Source organism: Thermobia domestica, chromosome 16, assembly GCF_964235325.1.
Source record: "Thermobia domestica chromosome 16, izTheDome1.hap1.1, whole genome shotgun sequence".
Lineage (NCBI taxonomy): Eukaryota > Metazoa > Arthropoda > Insecta > Zygentoma > Lepismatidae > Thermobia > Thermobia domestica.
Genome location: NC_137469.1, coordinates 120,833,976 through 120,854,013, shown reverse-complemented (window position 1 = coordinate 120,854,013; position 20,038 = coordinate 120,833,976). Strand labels below are relative to the sequence as shown.

Genomic DNA, 20,038 nt, shown 5'->3' with positions numbered 1-20,038 from the left:
ACGTGGTCCTGCTAAGTTCACACGTTTGCTTTTGTGGGAAAGCCCTTGGTGCATCACACTGCACTTTATCTTTTTGACTATAAAAAATGAAGGGTCACTTTCACAGTGATCCAACACTTTATGCGAGATTGTCACATAATATGATGTTCCGCCAGCACCTTGGATACCATATTGGCACACACCTTTCTCATGGCAAAATCTTCTTCAAGAATGCAATGCACTGGGTTTTCGGAATATTTCACTTTCCTGCTAACAATCTAACACTTAGACGACGATCCGAGTTGATTTTATCTCTCTCTTATCGCACATTTTCGTCTCACTGTATCGTTGACAGAGCGTTCTACGTCGTCATCTTCCTCTCTGCCCTACCGCAACATCTTGTATCAGCGGAAAACCATGCTTTGGGGCATTGCTTCATCCATGTAAGTATCCTTAGTCATGACCATGATCTCCTAACAAGATTTCTCGACCCTAACAAAATTTGATCGTATATCGTTGCTCCATTGAACGTGAGATCCTGAGGTCGAACAGGGGTTTAATCTAGGAGCATAAGTGGTCGAAGTGAGATAGTATACGGTTGCATGCCACACCGCCTCTGGTTTTTCACTGACGATGGCGTACCGCCTCTGATTTTTAAGTGATCAAGCATACCGCCACTGGAGAGTAGATGCTATAAGTCCATTTTTAAACATATTAATTGACGAAAACCTGTGCAAGTAAATAGATTTTGTTTTTTATGTAGAAATAATTTCTAAGTTGACAACCCAGACCCTTTTGTTATCATTTTCCTACCTTTGTTTTTAAAATGAGGTGCCTTCAAAGAAATTCATCTAGTTTATATTTTTGATGTGTCATATTTAATTTTCTTTCTTATATATGTGTGTGTGTCGTCTTGCCTTGATGCATATATATATCCTGTTTTGACATGGGCGGATCTAGGAGTTGTCTGCTGTGGGAGGTCGGATTTCCGGGAGTTCGGATTACAGCTCAATCGAATGAGGGATCCGGGAATTTTCCCACAGTAAATTGTTAATATAAAACTCGGGTTTTCAGCATTTTCGTGTATAATTCTTTATACCAGTGATGGTCAACTTCTTTAAACTAAGAACTTACGGAAATTTCTATGTGGCGAAGGCTGCAAATTCATATGATACTTTTCTTTACGTTTGTTCTATACAGTCATTACACCCTATCTCAGAAATGAATTACTCTGTTATCGGGTATCTATTAAACAATCGACAACCAAAACATCAACATAGGAAGAGTCACATTTCTAAGTTGATATTAATGTATTAGTCCAAATCATTACATTTTAACTATATTTCTAAAATTTTATGCACACAATAATATATGTTATCTTCTAGAGGGCCGCACGAGAAGGTCTTGCAGGGCACATACGGCCCGCGGGCCCGTAGTTGGCCATCCCTTCTCTATACTATAAGGGGGTACTTTTTTCAGAAAGTTGTTTGTAGGGAATCAAAGTCTTTTCATGTTCCCCCTCTCGGAACTACGGGGAAGCTCTCCTATGCTTTTCAGTCATTATGTAAATAGAAATGCAATCTTTTAGGCAGCATACCCTCACTGTAGTTCAACATTTAGATAGCTGGTATGCCGAGTCAAAATCCTAACAAAACATACCACCTCTGCTTTTTTTCCACTTCGAACACTGAGGAGTATTACAAGCTAAGTTGTTCTATCCTCATTAAAAGTTTGTTTGTTGAGCTATCTAGAGTGTAAAGAAACTATATATACATTTTTATTATTAATACAAGGGTATTGCGCTTGCTATTCACTATTCAGTATATTTATGTTTTAGCGGCAAATATGTTCTAACTAATTAGGTGCTTAGAATTCTAATCTATCATCCATATCTAAGCTGCAAGTGAAAAAATAACGAAGAAAGCCAGCTGTTACTTGCTTACCTTTCAACGATAATCCTCTGTTAGTGGTAACTGCCTTTCCACCAAGACCAATAACGATAGCTGTAAGGATGGCACTTTTACCACTCCCGTTTCTTCCCGTAATTAAATTGATTTTCGGGTTGAATTTTATTTCTAATGATTCATGGCACATAAAATTGACCATGTGTAGTCTCACTATCCTACCTGAACGTACATACTGAAATAAATATAGTATCAATATATTTAATTAGAAATAAAATATTGGACGTCATTATATATTCTAAATCAGTGATTCAAAATTTATAGTTCAATTATACCGTTATTCGGAATCACATGTTTTCAAAATTTACTTTTAAATTATATCTATATAAAAACTTATTTTAGTTTCTCAGAAATTAGATGCCAGAGTGCCTCACATCGGGTGAATATTGATTGACGAGAACAAGTGATACCACGACAACGTTTATTTTCTTTGTCCTTTTCAGTTTATTCATTCAGGGCAAAAGTGCTTTATTAATTTGCACAAGCTATTTATTAGAAGAAGAAGAAGAAGAATTGTAATATCGAATGTCATAAAAAATGTTGATTTGTAATGATTTTTTTTTCAATGGCATGTAATGACGTTTGTTTATCCGTTGTCATGGAAATGTGCTAAGGAAACAGTTCTGGTTTCCAAGTAGATGTTTACGAGTGATTATCAAGATTTAAAAAGCACAGATGTCGTGTACTACGGACGTGTACTTCAAAGCTGAAAAGTGATTGATAATTATAGCCAAATATAGTGGTGTGTGATCATTTAACAAGTTTAATACTTAGCAACACCTAATTGTAATGTAATTTACTTCAAGTTTTTAACAAAATCGAACTGTGACGTTTATATATATTTTAAGGTGGTTCTGCCCAGAAAAATCTTATAATAGATCTGGAGGAGAGTAAAATTACCAAGACGGATTTCATTTTATTACGAAACCAACATAGGATATACATCAGACAAATGATAAGACATTCTGAATCTGTTCCTGACATTAGAACAGAAGAATAGTCTTCTCATTCCGTACCCAATATGAATTTGGAAAATTTTATGCAACAGATGAGAGAGCTTCTTGATTGCAAATTGCGACAAACAACTTCTAGATTATAACAATCGGTGAAAGAACACAAGTTAGTCACAGAGTCAAATAAATATCAGAGCAATCTCAGTCTGCTAAAATGAAACAATTTGAGCAATCCCACTCTGTCAAACTAGAATAATTATCACAAAATCTGAAAAACAAATTTGGTGGTATGGAAGCAAAAATAGAGGCTGATTCTGCTGAATTAAAAAGACAACATTTGGATCTCAACAATAAATTAAGCACCAGCAGTGAAATCAACACTATCAGACAAAAAGAAATGTTGTCTCGGAGTCACAGCATATAGTAATCATACCTGAATCGCATCATTCAGTTCCCAGGCATGAGTATGAAGGCGTAAGTTCACCGAAAATTACGGCAAGGGAAGCACTGTTGCCACACTTGGTACAATTGTACCAAATTCAGCCCCTTTTGTCATTCATCGGCCCGTTTTCAGCCCCTTTTGTGAAAAAGTTGGTACAATTCTACCCAATTCAGCACCCTTTAACAAATACTTGTCACATTTTAAAAAATGTCAGTAAGACTTTTCCGACATCTCACGTTACTCATATTGTGTGATGTCATGAGGAGCGAACTCGGAGATGATTGATTTGTTTCTCCTTTTATATATTTTTTTTTCATATAATACCGTTTTGGTTTATTGGTCACTTTGAAATAGAGGCGCGTTTGGTTTCCGTACAATACATACCGAAGACGATAACTGTTTTCTCTTTTAATTTGCAGCCTCTGTCATACTTCCTACCTGCGACAAAAGTTTCATCTACTTCCACGGATGTTTGGGGTCCTCCCAGAGGCGTAGCAATAAGATAGGCAGGGTAGGCATTGCCTACGGGCTCAGGACCAGGGATGAATTCAGGGGGTAGCCCGGGGGGAATCCCCCCCGAAGAAAATGTATTCCCCCCCGGAGAAACTTCCAAAATTTCAGTCACAAAATGTAGAAATTACTTCACCCAATTATTTGCTTTTCTTTCCGTGCACGTGCAGACGAAATCGGATCTCTCAATATACATATAAATGACGCAGACCGATTCCATATAAATATTAAACATGTAACATCTAAGATAGAATACCAAATAGTCAATAAAACCTGTATTTCTTAACGCTATGACCGAGTTTGCCAGAACAACTTTGTCAACTGCTGAAGAAAGGTTTGTATTTTAGTAGGTACTATACTCTTTACCTATATTGTATATTAGTAGGTATCACTAGCACAGATTTAGATAGAAAAAGAAAGACAGGGAAGATCTTTCGATCATTCCATATGATCTCTTATGTCAGCATACTTCAGTTCTTCAAAATGTACAGTTCGTGCATTATTTGAAATAGAGCGCCTAAATCCCATTCCTCGCATCGGAAGTAACAGGCGTAAATGTGTTTGACGATTGTTAATGTAAACACACCTTTCTTTAACTAAAAATAAGTCAGTTAAAGGGTGAGATTCAGAGGGATCAGGGAGGAGCAGTTATCCCTCCTGGGTTAGAGATTTATATAGAATTTATCAATATAATAATATATATAAGTGAAAGATTGCTATTGAAGGTTACGAAGATCCTGCTCACTGCCGTGCAATGGGGGAGGGGCAAGCGAGGCGACGGCCCCGGGCGCCGAAGTAAAAGGCGCAAAATTCGGGAGGGAAAAAGAAAAGAAAGAAAGAAAAAAGAGAGGAATGAAAGACATGTGCACATGTGGGCATGTGCACATTTATAAAATGAAAGGAAAAAAGTAATAAAAAGTGCTCAAAATCAAGGAAGAGCAGGGTATACTTTTTAAAATTTTCTCATCTTTCGCGGCTGGTTTGTCGACCTCACTCATATGTACGGGAGTGCCGTCGAATACTCTCGCCCCTAGCGCTGATTTTCCACGACACGGCATAATCTACTGAAGATTTCGTAAACTAAACTGATGTGTATGCAGTGAAGAAACCAAGGCTAATATGCTTGATTTAGAATCAGAAGTGTGAGAAAAAATGATAACTTGTTGTTAAGATATTCCTATGTATGTTTGTTTTAGGCCAAAAAATATGTGAGTTAATTTAAATCTTTCTAAAAACGTCTACATTAGTAACAAACAGTAACTACTGAATATAGGAAATAATTACAAAAATAGCTACTGTAAATAGCAGTTAAAGTTTAGTCTAAACTATTTTTGCCAGTCTATTTAATGTTGTAGATAAAATTTAACGATTGTTTTTTTATAAGATGTGCATGTGAATGGAATTGTTAAATATGCTGCTTTCTTGCAAAAATACAGAAAATAACCCTCCCCCGAGGAGTTCACATTCCCCCCCCCCGGGTGAAAATGTCTGAATTCAACACTGCTCAGGACGTTTCGGTATATTAGGGGGCGCCCCAGGCTTTTAGTAAAAGAGAAGCAAATTATATAAATGGAGCCCCAAGTTTTCGTGGTCTTCATTTCCAAACATGGCAAGAATGAAGATTCCTGCTCACTTCGCTCGCAGTTTATTACATTTGCGTATCAAATTATTGGCATTACTGTTAACTCGTCGAGGTATAGCACTGTATGATTAAGAAATTAATCCTCCTGTATTAATTCGATACCAGTTCTATATTACAAGTACTAAGCTTACTAACTATAAATAAAATTCCCCTGCCCAGCAGGCTTTCAACAATAACGACAAATTCAATGACTTGTAAGATCTGGAGTAAAACGAGTTAAAAAGTGTTATCATGAGGCACAGCACAATTGCCACGTACTGCGGCTACACAGAACCAAGCACAAACACCAAAGGTTGGGCAAACCGGGCAACTACCCGGGACGCTAACGTCAGGGGGCGCCCAAACGAGCACTCCAAAATAAATTTTCGAACGTATTTTCTAACATCACTGTAATAAAATGTAAAGTATAGGCTAGGACTAGGTGAGGGGGCAAAAACTCATTGGCAGGGGGAAAATTTTTCCTTCGTCCGCTACTGCCGTTGACAGATGACGTAGTATTAAATGGATGAGGACGATACTGACCTATTTAGGCTCTAATCTCAACACTATTGGAGAGTAATAATTAGGTGATGTTCTTACATACCGATTACAATATTACTTACAATATTTTTGTAGACGTGATAATTTTTTTTGTGCAGTTAGCGAATTTTTAGCCCTGTTTAGCGGAAAGAAAAAAATTCGTGTTGGCAACACTGTCCAAAGCTAGCCAATGTGGGATATGGCGCGTACGCGTAAGATACAGATGGTCATACATTGGCCTATTATATAGGTGAGGGGGGCACCACTAGGGATTTTGCCTAGGGGCGCCAAAGACCATTGTTACGCCACTGGGTCCTATTTGGATGTTTTTCAAAAATTATTTTTAAAAAGAGCACTTTCTTGATTTGAACTCTTAGAAGAGGGGAGGGGGAGTGTTCTAGAACTTTATCTCTTTTAGTTTCGTATTACACTGGTATAAAATAATGAATTCGGCCCTTTTTGTTTCAATTTGGTACTATTTCTCAGCCCACTCCAGAGCTAGGATTGTGGCAACACTGAAGGGAAGACAACAGTTAAGATTCCGAGAGTGAGAAAAAGGAAGAAAGACCAGAGAGATATCCTAATCACGAAACACCTAATACTAAGATTTATAACATTTATCATACTAAATCTCTAAATGTAACCGTAAAATTTAGTGATGTAAAATCTTTGACTAAATTTAGTGGTCTTGTACGTAGATGATATTCTCGCGAGTACTTTAATAGAAAAGTTTGAATATGAGTTGAAAGGCCTTAGTAAGTCTTAAGATTTTACTTCATGTTTTACTCCCACCCGGTGAAGTCTGGTATAAAGCAATTAAAAACGGTCTGCGTAATAATGATTTTAAGAGTATTTTGCTAGCTAATTTTGAAAATGACTTCATCCTAGCTAACAGAGACGCACAAGTTAGAAACAAGACTATGATCCTAAAGTAGACAAGCATTATGGATTTTGTTTTTACCACCTATAACGATCCAAAGTTACTAAAACCTTACCAACCTGATTAATGTCCTCATAATGCATGAATTTTGATCACTTGTTGATAGTACAAAATTTGGAAAACCAAATGGCTATGCAATACAGTGCAAACAATAATGTACGTAATAGTGTTAAATAGTCAAGTGCCTGTACATAAGACAAGATAGTGGTAATGAAAAGGGGAATTCTACATTTACCGATAAATGTAACCGAACATACCTATAATGGTAGTACAGATTTTACAAACAATAGGTACAATCAGTCTAAACCAACTAAGAACAATAATTTCGTTAACAATTCTTATCGTACAGGTAGCAGGAATTTCTACAATAGGAGAAAATAAGAAATGAATTAAGTTCTCCTCATAGTTGTACGCAAGAGTGTATAGTTCAGTGTGATATTATAGATGCGTCGCACAGGAATGCTTTAAACTAACGCTTGCTGACGGGGAAGGGTTTGAAACTAGAGATTGGCAAAACCGGATTTTATAAAAACCGAAAACCGGTTTGTAGAAAAACCGACATTTCGGTTTCCTCCAAAAACCGGTTCGGTGAAAATGTTTGGAAAACACATAAAACTATATCTGTGGAAATGGAATCGGTTTCCGGAGAAAAACAAAACACTATTTTGGCAAGAAATTGAACAAATTTTGGAAAAACCCGAAACCGGTTTTGGAGAAAACCGATAACCGGTTTCAGAAAAACGAATCGGTTTTCAAGAAAACCGAAACCGGTTTCGGTGAAAAACCGATCCCATTTTTTTAGAAAACCGAAACCGTTTTTTTTGAAAATGTTCAAAAACCGAAAAACCGGTTTTTGTGTCCACCTATAGTTGAAACCACGTCAGCAACTGAAATCCTCAATGTAGATATAAAACAATACATTGTAACGAAACGTTATTTATGTACCAAACAGATTAATCCAAACGTTTTCGAATTATATGATGTTCAAACTGGTAAACTTCTAGTTCTGCGTAATACAGACGAATTAAAGAAATGATGTCCTTCGCCTCATACGAAAAGGAAACGGATACAAAAAAAAAAAAACTTTAGTTTCTCAAGAAGTATTATCCAAAGTAAGTATAGATAACGTTGATTTTCTTTGTTAATTCTTAGTAGAATAATTTTGTCTTTATCTAATTTTAATGTGATATTAATTGATGTTTGTTTCTTTTCCTTTCAATTATCGTTATGATTTATTGTGATATTTGTTCTATGTCATGATAATACGAATCACATTTTACAATTTTATGTTGATAAATGCGCCAGAACGCAATAACACTGTTACGATATTGGCTCTAACGCTAATTACAATATAATAATTGTAATTTATTACTAAGAAAGAATCTAATTATGAGCCTAACTAAATAACTAAATTCTCCAATTTGCCCTTCCCTTCGACGATTAATTAAAATGTAATTGATTATTATGAATTGAAATATAAAAATGTAATATTGAAGTTAGATAAAAAATATAATAGATTGTATTAGTGAAACGTAATTCTAATATATGAGGGCAATTCAAAAAGTAAGGTAACCATGTTATATGTAAGGTAGATTACAGTCCAGGAGTTCTTTCTTCAATTGCAAACAATTTAAGAAGTCCCTTAGTTCAGGAGCCATATCCAATGACAATGTGTATTTTCTTTGTTCTTTTCATTGTATTCATTCAGGCCAAAAGTGCTTTATTAACTTGCACAAACTACCTATAAGAAGAAGAAAACTATAATATCGAATGTCATAAAAAATTTTGATTTGTAATGATTATTTTTCCGATGGCATGTAATGGCATTTGTTTATCCGTTGTCATGGAAATGTGCTACGGTTGAGTCGGTTACTAAGGAAACAGTGTGGTTTCCAAGCAGGGGCGGATCCAGGACGGACTTCTGGGGAGAGCGGTGGGTTGTAATACTGCTACTTAGACCTACTTTTAAGAGCTCATAGATGTTTACGAGTGATTATCAAAATATAAAGAGCGTAGATGTCGTGTAATACGGACGTATACTTCAAAGCTGAAAGGTGACTGATAATTATAGCCAAATATAGTGCGTTTCAAGTCATTTAACTAGTGTGTGATCATTTAAAAAGTTTAATAGTTAACAACAGCTAATTATGTTTGCAGTTTACTACTAATATGATGTCTATAGCTTCAAGAGCTTAAAGATGCTTGTAAATTGTCACGCTATGCTACTAGTCATATTAAAAGGGCAATTAGAAGGAAAATGTCTTCCATTTTGTAATATTTATTAGAACCATCACCTAAGAAGATATTGATATAAAAACAAATGATATATACAGGATAATGATATATAACAAAGTAATATAGTGGAAAGAAAAGCACCAAGGGGAAGTCCTTGGTTCTCTCGTGTGTGTCCTTTAATGTTTTGTGGTCCTTCCTTCACTCCATTTATGTCATGTAAAAGTTCATCAGCGCAAAGCTCATACTCACAAACACAGGCCTTCCATCACCGCTGTCAGTCCTGGGTGGTTCCTCTGGACGCAGAATAATTGTACCATACCACGCTCTTAGCAGGTGTAGGTCGAATGATGAAATTTTTAAAAATGCCTGGTTTTATAGTATCACTAAAAACTGTTTTAGTTTTAACAAGGCACTGTTTATTCTGGAAAATATGTTTTTTTCAATTTAAAATAGACACCTTGAAGATTTTAACTAATATGTTTTGGACACCATCACCTTGAATAAGCTTGATATTATCACTTTGAAGGTTTTTATGTTTTGATGCCACTGAAAAATCCGTTTGCGTAGGACGTGTTGTTTTTCGTGGTTGTATCGTATTGTTAATCTTGATAGAATTTTCACAAGGAGAAATCACGATGTATATTAGTGTTTAATAATTTTAAACTTTTCATCGTTTGATGATTTTGGGAATACAATAATCCCCCTTTTAATAAAGTACAATGGTCAACTGTTCATGAGAACCAGTGACATGGAATCCCTTAAAATTTTTCATCGTTTGACTTTTATAACCATGAGGCTGGTGCACAAAAGAAAGAAACAAAAACACTAGAGGAAGGAGGCACTAGTAAACACACACACGAGAAAAAAAAATCACTAAAACTGCTGGATCCGTGTAGATGTCGAGCGTGATCCCAATAGTGTATCCGGGAAGGCTGGAACTCGGGAAATCCTGATCGTGGTGGTGCAGCACGTCGAGAGTCAAGGGCTATCTCCTGGAAGTCTGCTATCTGGAAGGCTTGATCCTTGAGCCAGAATGGACAGCATCTTGTGGTCTGGAAGTCGAGAGGTCCATCATCCAGAAAAGGAAACTGCGACTTGGTAGGCATCATCCATGGAAACGGGTAGCAAGATGATGGGTAGCCCAGGTGCGTTTGTGAAAATAGGCCGGATGCGGAAAAGAAATTACATGACAGGAGGCACTGAATTACTTGTTAAAGACCATTGTGAAAACCTATTTTTTTTTTTTAAGGACTAAAAGAAAGAAAAGAGGGAGAAGAGATAATTGCAAAAGTAACGTACAAGGAACAAAAGGGATAACGTAAAAATATGTATAATGGCGAACTGTAATGAAGAAGGCACCTGATCAATCTTTAGGGAGATACGGAGATTCCGGGGTGTGTGACGTTATTGGTATGAAAAAGAGGAAGATAGATTGGGTTCGGAGCAGCGGGAGGTGTGTAAGATACGGTGTAAGTGTGGCTGGTAGGCGTTGGGTGGGTAAAGGAGCGACGAAATTTATGAGTTAAAAAAAACTTGATGTAAAAGAAGCCACCAATGATAAAGAAGAGAAAGATGAGGGGGATTGCAATGTATAAAGATATGGGAATAAAGTCGCCAGCTGCAACACCGGGTATAACCAGAAAGAAGAGGATGCTAAAAGAAAAGAGAGAAAAAAAAATGTAAGAGACGAGCCCCTTATTTTATTTTTATTTATTTATTTATTTATTGTTTTTTTTTATGATCATGTTTACTATTACTGTGTGTGCTGTGTACGGAAGTATGGTCGTGGATAGCGAAAGATTCCGTTATAGTAGAAGAAGTATAGAAATGAAGAGTGAATTTGCCATTAAGTAGGACAGAAGGAAAATATATATATATATATATATTAGTGAGACGTAGTTTATTCCTGGCCAAGGTACCGTAAGTTGACCTGGAAGACAAATGATTCGGGAGAAACTGCATGAGGTTGCCAGTCGTGAGCAAAAGGAGCTTGTATACGGGTGTTAAGAAAAAAAATGGAGACGCGAGTAGCAATGGCAATTAATGTGTGCCGTCCGCGAATGTGTGGTGGTGGGTTTGTGTTTTATTAACATCATAATGAGAGGATTTGTTAAGATATCTAGAACGAGGAATGCAAATGGCGGAGGACAGGGTACGAGGTAAGTACCAAAAAGTTGTTTGATTTAGTTTTCAGATTGTCTTTTTTTTTTTAGGAAGAGATGCGGAAGGAGAGTTAACGTGAGTTAAGGGGAATTAGTTCGGGTGGCTGAGTTGTGGTAGGTGTTAAAGGTAACTGGTGTGTACGACGATGTAAAATATAGATGAAGAGGGTATTCATCATAGAGAGGGAAAACAGGATGAGAGAGAAGGAGATAGAGATGGTGGGATAGTCGTCCGTGGGAAGCCAGGAAAGCCAAGTTGGCGGTTTATAGGAAGAATTGGTAGCTGTGATTGGTGTTATGCGGTGGCTAAAATTAAGGGGAAGATTTTGAAGGGAGTTATAAGGGAGAATCCTATCAGCGGGTAAGAGGAGTAAATCGGAATCAATGATATGGATATGATGAAGGACTAAATGGACAGGAATGATTGTGGTCGGAAGACAGAAATGAGAGCGGGGTATGAGTTCGATAATTCCTGAATGGAGGCTTGTGTCACAGGGTAAAGTAACACGGAGATTTAAAGAATTATTAATGTATAATGGCGTGGCAGTGCCATTAAGGAAAAGATAATGAAGGTTGTTGGGTGGTCGGGTTAAAATAAATTGATGATCGTCTACTTGGGTGATGGTAAACTGTTGTGTGAGGGTGCAGCTGTAAGAACAGGCGTTTTTTAGTAAGCCCGATATATGTTGATATTTCAAAGTGTGTAAACAAGAAGCTATTGTATGATTATAAATAGTAGGGATTTTGCACAAGAAATGTTTAGATGAGAAGGAACAAGATGTAAGATCAGCCGGAGAAAAAGGGATAGCTTGCTTATCCATGAAGACAACAAAATTGGAAGGAAGCTGTAAATAGCAATTTTGTTGAGCTGACGCAACCGGATAGGGAACTAATTTAAATAAACGTGGTAGCGTATGGAGGGGAATAGCAGGGAGTTTTACGTGTAAAATGATATGATCGGGAAAGAAATAGCAAGTGGTAAGGGGTAGGGTGTAAATGATCGGTGCTGTCAAAACGGGATTGACGCGTAAATTTTTTGAAACCAATTTGAGATTAAAATCATGTAAGTCAGAATGTAACTGATGAACTGGTATGATTTGAGGAGATAACCGGTTTTCTTTACATTGGTCAAAAATGTCGTTAAAATTAATTAAGTAAAGTAACTGACGAAGCATAAGGAGGATCGCGTTGTCAAATTTTAAATACATTTTAGAGAAAGTAACAAAAGAGGAGTGATCCGTGCGCATGGCTTCAAGTAGGCGTGTCTCATCGGCAATGAGAGCAGAAACCGTTGTTTGCACATCTTTGAAGGAAGAAGAAGTTTGTTCAGCAAGTGTTGCAACCTGATGAGAAATATCAGAAAATTTAGAACTGAGAACAGATTCATGGTTTTCAAGCTCTTGTACGTGTGTCTTTAGTTGTTCGGAATTAATTTTAGTTGAATGTATTTGGTCTTCAGTAGCAACTCCTGTGAGAAAGTTTAATGCTGATCCGATGAAGTTAAAAAGACCTCTTTGGGGTCTCGGAGTCCTTGAAGAAGGGGTTCCGTTAGAAAGAAATTTAACCAAGTATGTAGAAGTTTGAATGTCATTAGACAGAGAATTTATTGAGGATAGAAAATCTTGAAAATGGGTACACAACCGGGAAGTATTAGTTTTGCATTCTATGGTTGAATTGATGGACTGAAAGGTAGGTGTTGAAATGTTATAGATTAAAGGAAAGGTTTGGGAATAGGGGATCGCTTGGGGAAGGGGAATATAGTCAATGCCATTAACAAACTGTACGCCTTGTGGCATGAACGTGCCTGAAGCTGATACAAATAGGATGGAGAGAATAAACCTGAAAGAAGAGAGAGAAAAAAAAGTCACATAATTGTGATATATTGACTGTAATGTATGGGTGTGGGATGAGAGAAAGCATTTCGTCCTAGCGACCTTAGTGATATCAAGTGGGGTCGGACCAGCCGTTCCCGAAAAAGGACGCAAGAAGGAAATGAGATGGAAAGTCTTTCCTTACGCGTCTAGGAAAGAAAAATGACGTGAATAATGAATGATGCCGGTATATTGCTTATGGGGAGAAGGAAAAGCGTAGAGTTTGTTATGAGCGTAACTAGGAGTTGTTGCACGGGAGAAATAGTACATGTACAGCGGGTTGCCTAAAACAGGAGACGAAGCATATGCAATAATAATGAACTACCGGAAGAAAAAAATGCCGCACGGGAGAAATATTGCCTGTAATGTGTGTTGCCTACCTGTATCTGTAATTATGGCATAACGAGAGACAAAGTCGGAAGTTTTGCCAGTGTGGTACTACAGAAAGGGATCATGTTTCACTAGGAACGTTAAATTAGATAATCAAAACATAACGTGAAATGTAATTGGTAGTTGGGTTTTGAAGTAATGTGTGGTCGGATCCTATTTAGAGGTACTGAGGAAGCGCTTGTACTTATACTCAAATTCGGGGTCTGGGTTTGTAGGTGGGATGTACAGTTTCAAACGGGTCTTAGCAATGACCGTTGGCTTCCCATCAATATCTAGAAGATACTCATCAGCCGAGACATTCGAAATCACTTTGTAGGGTCCCTTATAAAGACGGGATAATGGCTTACAAGTGTTAGGTTTTGTTGAGGTATCTAAGACCATAACTAAACTGTCAGGGAAGAACTGTGTTGGATTTTTGACCTTCTCAATGCGCTTCTTCAGATCAGTGAAAACTTGGTGTTTTCGAAATTCAACGAGGTCCCTCATTTCTTTGAGTGCAAGTAGGCGATCATTAGTATTCAAAGTTTCTTGTTGAACATGTAGCAAATTGTCTAATGGTAAGGTGGGATGAACGCCATAGAGGAGAAAATGAGGAGAGAGACCAATGGAAGTTAAGGGTGATTTATTCAGAGCCGCAGTGGCATGCGCAAGGAAGCGAGGCCAAAATTTCTGGTTGTCTTGGCACAGAAATTTGAGACTCGTTTGCAAGGAGCCTAATCTTTGTTCGACTGTGCCTAGAGAACGATGTTGATAGGGTAGGCCGTACTTAACTGTTATGTTAAGAGACTTGAGAAAGTTTAACGATACGGTAGACCGGTGTGAACTCTGAAGATCTAAGTAGATTGTGCGAGGAGTATTATATGGAAGAATGATATGGTTTGTGATGAAATTGATGAAGTTGTCGCTGTTTGGAGTTGTTATGGGATGAGTAATGGTGAATCCAGTACAGTGGTCCGTAGCTGCATAAAAGTATTGGAAACCTTCGGGATCGCTGGGTATAAGCTTGCCTGCTAGGTCCAAAGAAAAGGTTTCAAATAGGCCTGACTGAGGAAAACGCTGAATTGTGGGGTTATTAGGCATGTAATTGCGTTTAAAGATGGCGCAGCCTTTACATGATTTAAGTTTCTGAGCTAGCCATGATTTTAGGCGCGGAAAGAAATACTTGTATCGCAACATCCAATACATCTTGGTAAAACCTATGTGAGTCATTGAGTCATGATACTCATCGAATAAAGCTGGTTTAAGACTATCGGGTACGCAGAGCAGTAATCGAGAGTTAGGTACTCGGTACAGTTTTTTGTAAAGTATGCCTTTCTGAATAACGTATTGTTTGTTGAGACGTTGGAATGAAGGATCTGTCTCGTCTCGTTTGTTAAGAGTCTCGATAATTTTGGAGAAGAATTTATCTTCACCCTGTAGGCGAGATAGATCCAAGTTGTTATCGATAGTTAGAAGTACAGAATCAGGCACAACTTCATTGTCCATGTCTATCGTGTCTTGCGTAAGAGGAGCAGGATGCCTACTAAGATAATCAGCTATGGGGTTCTGATGGCTTTTTGCATGTTTGATTGTAAAGTCAAATGTATTAATGTAGTTTAACCATCTCAAAATTTTTGGGGATGGAACAATTGTTTTCCGAACGGCAAGAAGAGAAATATTGTCAGTAACTAGGGTGAAATGGTGGCCTAACAAATATTTTTCTAATTTCCGGAGAGAAAAGTACACTGCATATAATTCTTGATGGAAGATTGGAAGGGGGGAAACGGTTTTGGGATGTCTGGAAGAGACATAGCAAACAGGTTGTACAACGTTAGTAGTGAGATCTTTCTGTAATAACACCGCCCCGACGCCTACTGATGCGGCGTCTGTCATGAGAATGTGGTGTGTATTGCGGGTTGAATATAGCGCAAGTACGGGGGGTGAGGTTAGAAGATTCTGCATTGTTTCAAACGCTTGAATGCGCTCAGGAGTCCAGATGAGCTTTTTAGGATTGTTTGACAGAGCCTGATAAAGGGGTGCAAGAATGATGGAAAAATTTTTGAAAAAACGTCGGAAAAAATTTGCACTGGCTAACCAGCTTTTGAGGCTTTTGAGAGTGGCCGGTCTGGGTGCCTGAGCTAAAGCTGAAATCTTATCAGGGTCAGGTTGTAGAGTGTGATTGTCAATAATATGGCCTAAACATTTAATTCTTTTTGATCCGAAAACTGATTTTTTAATGTTAAAGAGCAGAGAATGTTTGGCGGCTTGCTGAAAGAAGGCACGAAGCACAATCATCATCTGATCGAAGGAATCTGCGTGGACATACATGTCGTCAACGAATGATGTAATATTGTTGGGGAAGATGTCCCTATAAATGGTTTGAAGAGCTTGTTGAAGTAAAATGGAGGCATTTTTGAAACCCTGAGGAACAGATGTCAACTGAAGGTGATTGAAAGGGAGAGAAAGACCCTTAATGGAGAACGCAGTGGCCGGTCTGTCCTTGGGATCTAAGTCTAATTGATAGAAACTGGAGTGTAAATCAAAGGAGTTGAACCAAACTGAGTCAGAAAGAGAGTCTAGAACGTCCTGTATATCTTCTAAAGGAGAAGCTATTGTTCTGGAACGGGAGTTAAGGCCCCTGAGATCGAAAACGGCCCTTAGCTCAGTTTTGGAATTTGGTTTTAAAACAAATAATATGTTATTTCTATACTGAGAATCTGATTGTTCAAACACTCCTTGATTAATGAGGCGCAGGACGAGCTCTCTTGCTCGCGGTCTAAGTCTGTGTGGAATGACGAATTGGGGGGACTGAAAGGGAACGTCTGATTCTAAGTCTAACGTGGCCGAAAAGGTGGGTATTTTTGTAAAATCATTGTCGTGCCATTGAAAAAGAAAAGCATATTCAGAAAGTAGCGCCTTCATTTGAGCAGTTTGATGTTCGTTCATGTCAGGAGAAAAGTGAAATTTGTTAATGTCAATGAGATGACCGATTTCTTTAAGGCGTTGTGCTTTGTGTCGTGAAGCGTCCTCGTCCGTGGGAAAATGAACCTGTCTGATGGTGTAAGCGTTAGTGTTTTGTTCCGGTGGTGAAAATATGGAACCAATAACAATGGGAGCATTGGCCTTTATAATCTGGGGACGAGACGAGACGTTTGCAAGTGGCAAAACAAGGTTATCTATGGAGACAACAGCATGCGTCATATAGCAGGTACTTAAGTTTCGTAAGATAGGAGTATGTAGCCGGAAGGATGTATTTGGAAAGTGACCGTTAACCTTGAGAGGAACTGCTTTAGCTGAACGGGGTGGTATGACAAGTCTCCTACGTGCTTGAAAAACAATGTGAGGAGTGGGATGTTTTTTGAAAAAGTGAAATGTGTTTGTATTAACGCTGTGTATTGCATTATCGGCTGGAGGCATGCGACCTAGATGACGTAATGATAGGATGCCTTTGTCAAAATCAAGGGTTGCTTGATGGTCTTGAAGAAATTTACTGGAAAGGATAGCAGGAAAGTTTTTGAAAGGAACCAAACGAAAAAGTACAGAGTATTGATGACCATTAAAATTTAAGTTGAGAATGGTAGCACGGGAGAGATGTACCGGAGATGATGAAAGACCATTTAGAACCGTGTGAAGCTTAAAAGTACGAACCGAAGGGTCGAGTTGGTCGGCTGGAAAGAGACTGACTTCAGCACCAGAGTCAAGGCAAAAGAAAACATCCTTGGTCATGCAACGGGCTTTTACGTAAGGTAATTTGCCTTTGAAGTGCAACGGTAATTGGAGGTAATCTGAGGAAGAGGGAGGGGAAGAAGGGGATGAGGGAGAATTAAGCGCGAGGAGACTGGTGCGCTCTCGCGCTAATTTTTGGCGTTTTTTGGTTTATTGGTACGAGAGTTTGTGGAGACAGGGGAAGGGGAGGGGAGTGAGGGTAGGTGGGTAGGGGTAGGATATTGAAAAAAGGGATGATAGAATGGATATGGGGGAATGGGTATGGTTGGCTGTTGTGTAGTATAGACGTTTTGGGGTTGGGAAGAATGCTTATTAAAACGCTTATTGTTCTTGCCTTTACGAGAGTCGTTATTGTGATCATTTCGTGGAGTGTTACGAGTTGGGGGAGACTGAGGGACAGTTTGACAATGAGAGGAGGCGGTACATTGACAACAATGATATGGGTGTGTGGAGCAATGAGTACACGAGTTAGAAGAAGAAGAGGTCGGATTGGTGGAATGAGAATGTTGGAGACAGGAGGACGGCGGATGGGGTGAGAGGGACCGTGGAAAGGGAAGGGATTTATGGTTAGGAGAGAGGGTGTTGTGATTGTGAGGACTAGGAGAACGAGAACGGGTAGGAGCGAAATGAACAGAGGTAGGTTGAGAATTTGAAAGGGTGTTGAGATGAAGCTGTAACTGTGAAACTTGATGAGTTAGTTCTTGAATGGCGCTAGAAGTTGGGACATCTGAAGTTTGGCGTGAAAAGGAAGAGTCGGTTTCTCGCTTTTGGGCCATGAGCTGAGTGCGTTCTAAGGTTGTAACCTCATCAATAAATGTGGGATAGTCAGATATGGTGCGAGTGCCAAACCAACGTATGTTCTCGGGTGTCATACTCGACACGCATTCTAAAAGAAACTCCTGAAAATCTAATTGCGTGTATGCCTGATCTGCCAGAAATTTCTTTGCGAAAACGTAATGAGAAAGTGGTTCATTAGGGAGTTGAACTCGAGCCCTATACTGATGAATGCGAGATCGTGGAACCTGTTCGTCGCCAAATTGTTTTAGGAATTTTTGTTGGACGGTTGACCAGGGAAGGGTAGAGAGATTTTGGGTGGAGAACCAATGTTGAGCGGGTCCAGAAAGGGACTTTTCGAAAATCTTTATGCATTTTGAGTCATCCCAGTTATTGACCAGTGCGATCTTCAAAAAATTTTGTAAAAATAAATCCGCGCGTTGTTCCTTGGACGCACTGTATATATCGGGAATGATGGAAGAGATACCTGCCATATTGTTTGAATTTTGAGCTTGAGGTGTGTTTAAGGAAATGAAAGAAGCCTGACTGCGAGTCGTGGGCATGACAAGAGAATGTGAGAAATGAAATGACCACAATGGAGTTAACAAAGCAAAAAAGTGCCTTATATGTGTGAAAAGAGGAACACAGACACTAAAGAACCACACGAGAGAGATTCCTCTGGGGGAGCCATAATATGTTTAATATGTTACTAATAATATGATACTAATTATGTTACTGAATGTAGCAACAATAAACTGTCACGTTAAGTAGTCAGAATTTTAATAAAATGACAAGTGTCATATATTTGTGGTATTTATTAAAACCGTCACCATAAATGTAAACGATATAGATACAAACAATATTTACAATATCATGATGTGAAATATAAGTAGTACGATGGTAGGGTCTATCAAGGAGAAGTCCCTGATACTCTCGTGTGTTTATAATGTCTTGTAGTCCTCCCCTCACGACATTTTGTCATGTAAAAGTTCATCAGCGCAAAGCTCATACTCACAAACACAGGCCTTCCATCACCGCTGTCAGTCCTGGGTGGTTCCTCTGGACGCAGAATAATTGTACCATACCACGCTCTTAGCAGGTGTAGGTCGAATGATGAAATTTTTAAAAATGCCTGGTTTTATAGTATCACTAAAAACTGTTTTAGTTTTAACAAGGCACTGTTTATTCTGGAAAATATGTTTTTTTCAATTTAAAATAGACACCTTGAAGATTTTAACTAATATGTTTTGGACACCATCACCTTGAATAAGCTTGATATTATCACTTTGAAGGTTTTTATGTTTTGATGCCACTGAAAAATCCGTTTGCGTAGGACGTGTTGTTTTTCGTGGTTGTATCGTATTGTTAATCTTGATAGAATTTTCACAAGGAGAAATCACGATGTATATTAGTGTTTAATAATTTTAAACTTTTCATCGTTTGATGATTTTGGGAATACAATACTACAAGTTTTTGACAAAATAGAACTGTAGCGTTATAGTGAGCTAATGTAACAATATTGTTATTCAGCATCTTCGATGCGCAGGGAAGCAAGCAGGGAGTGGTCTTGGTGGTTCAGACCCCCAGAAATCCCGACATCTTTATTAAAATAAAATGAAACCGTTCAGTTTATGTCCCAAGGTTATGTCCTGTAGGCTAAGGGAGACGGCTGATTAAGGCAAGTGAATTAATGATGAAAGGATAGATGGAATGGTAATGCGGGAGAAAACGGAAGTACCTTGAAAAACCCATAGACACAATATTCTTAACCACAAACCTACTAGGCCGGGGATGAAACTAGGGACACCATGCATCTTTGGTAAGCGCTCTATCACTGAGCCACCATGTTCCCAACTTTTCTGAAAATTTGATCTAATTTTAGGAATGATTTTACAAATTTAAAAAAAAAAATATATTCTCATATTGAATTTGCATACACCCCGAAATAAATA

At 38.2% G+C, this 20,038-nt stretch overlaps 1 protein-coding gene across 1 annotated transcript in view; it reads right to left on the bottom strand.

The window, feature by feature from the left end:
* The window catches only part of LOC145672601 (structural maintenance of chromosomes protein 6-like), a 355,639-nt gene that overhangs the window by 254,494 nt on the left and 81,107 nt on the right, over nucleotides 1-20,038 (bottom strand). Inside the window, exon 6 of the mRNA XM_081741761.1 lies at nucleotides 1,923-2,118. Coding sequence (XP_081597887.1) covers nucleotides 1,923-2,118 — 196 coding nt within the window. The remainder of the gene's footprint in view (nucleotides 1-1,922; nucleotides 2,119-20,038) is intronic.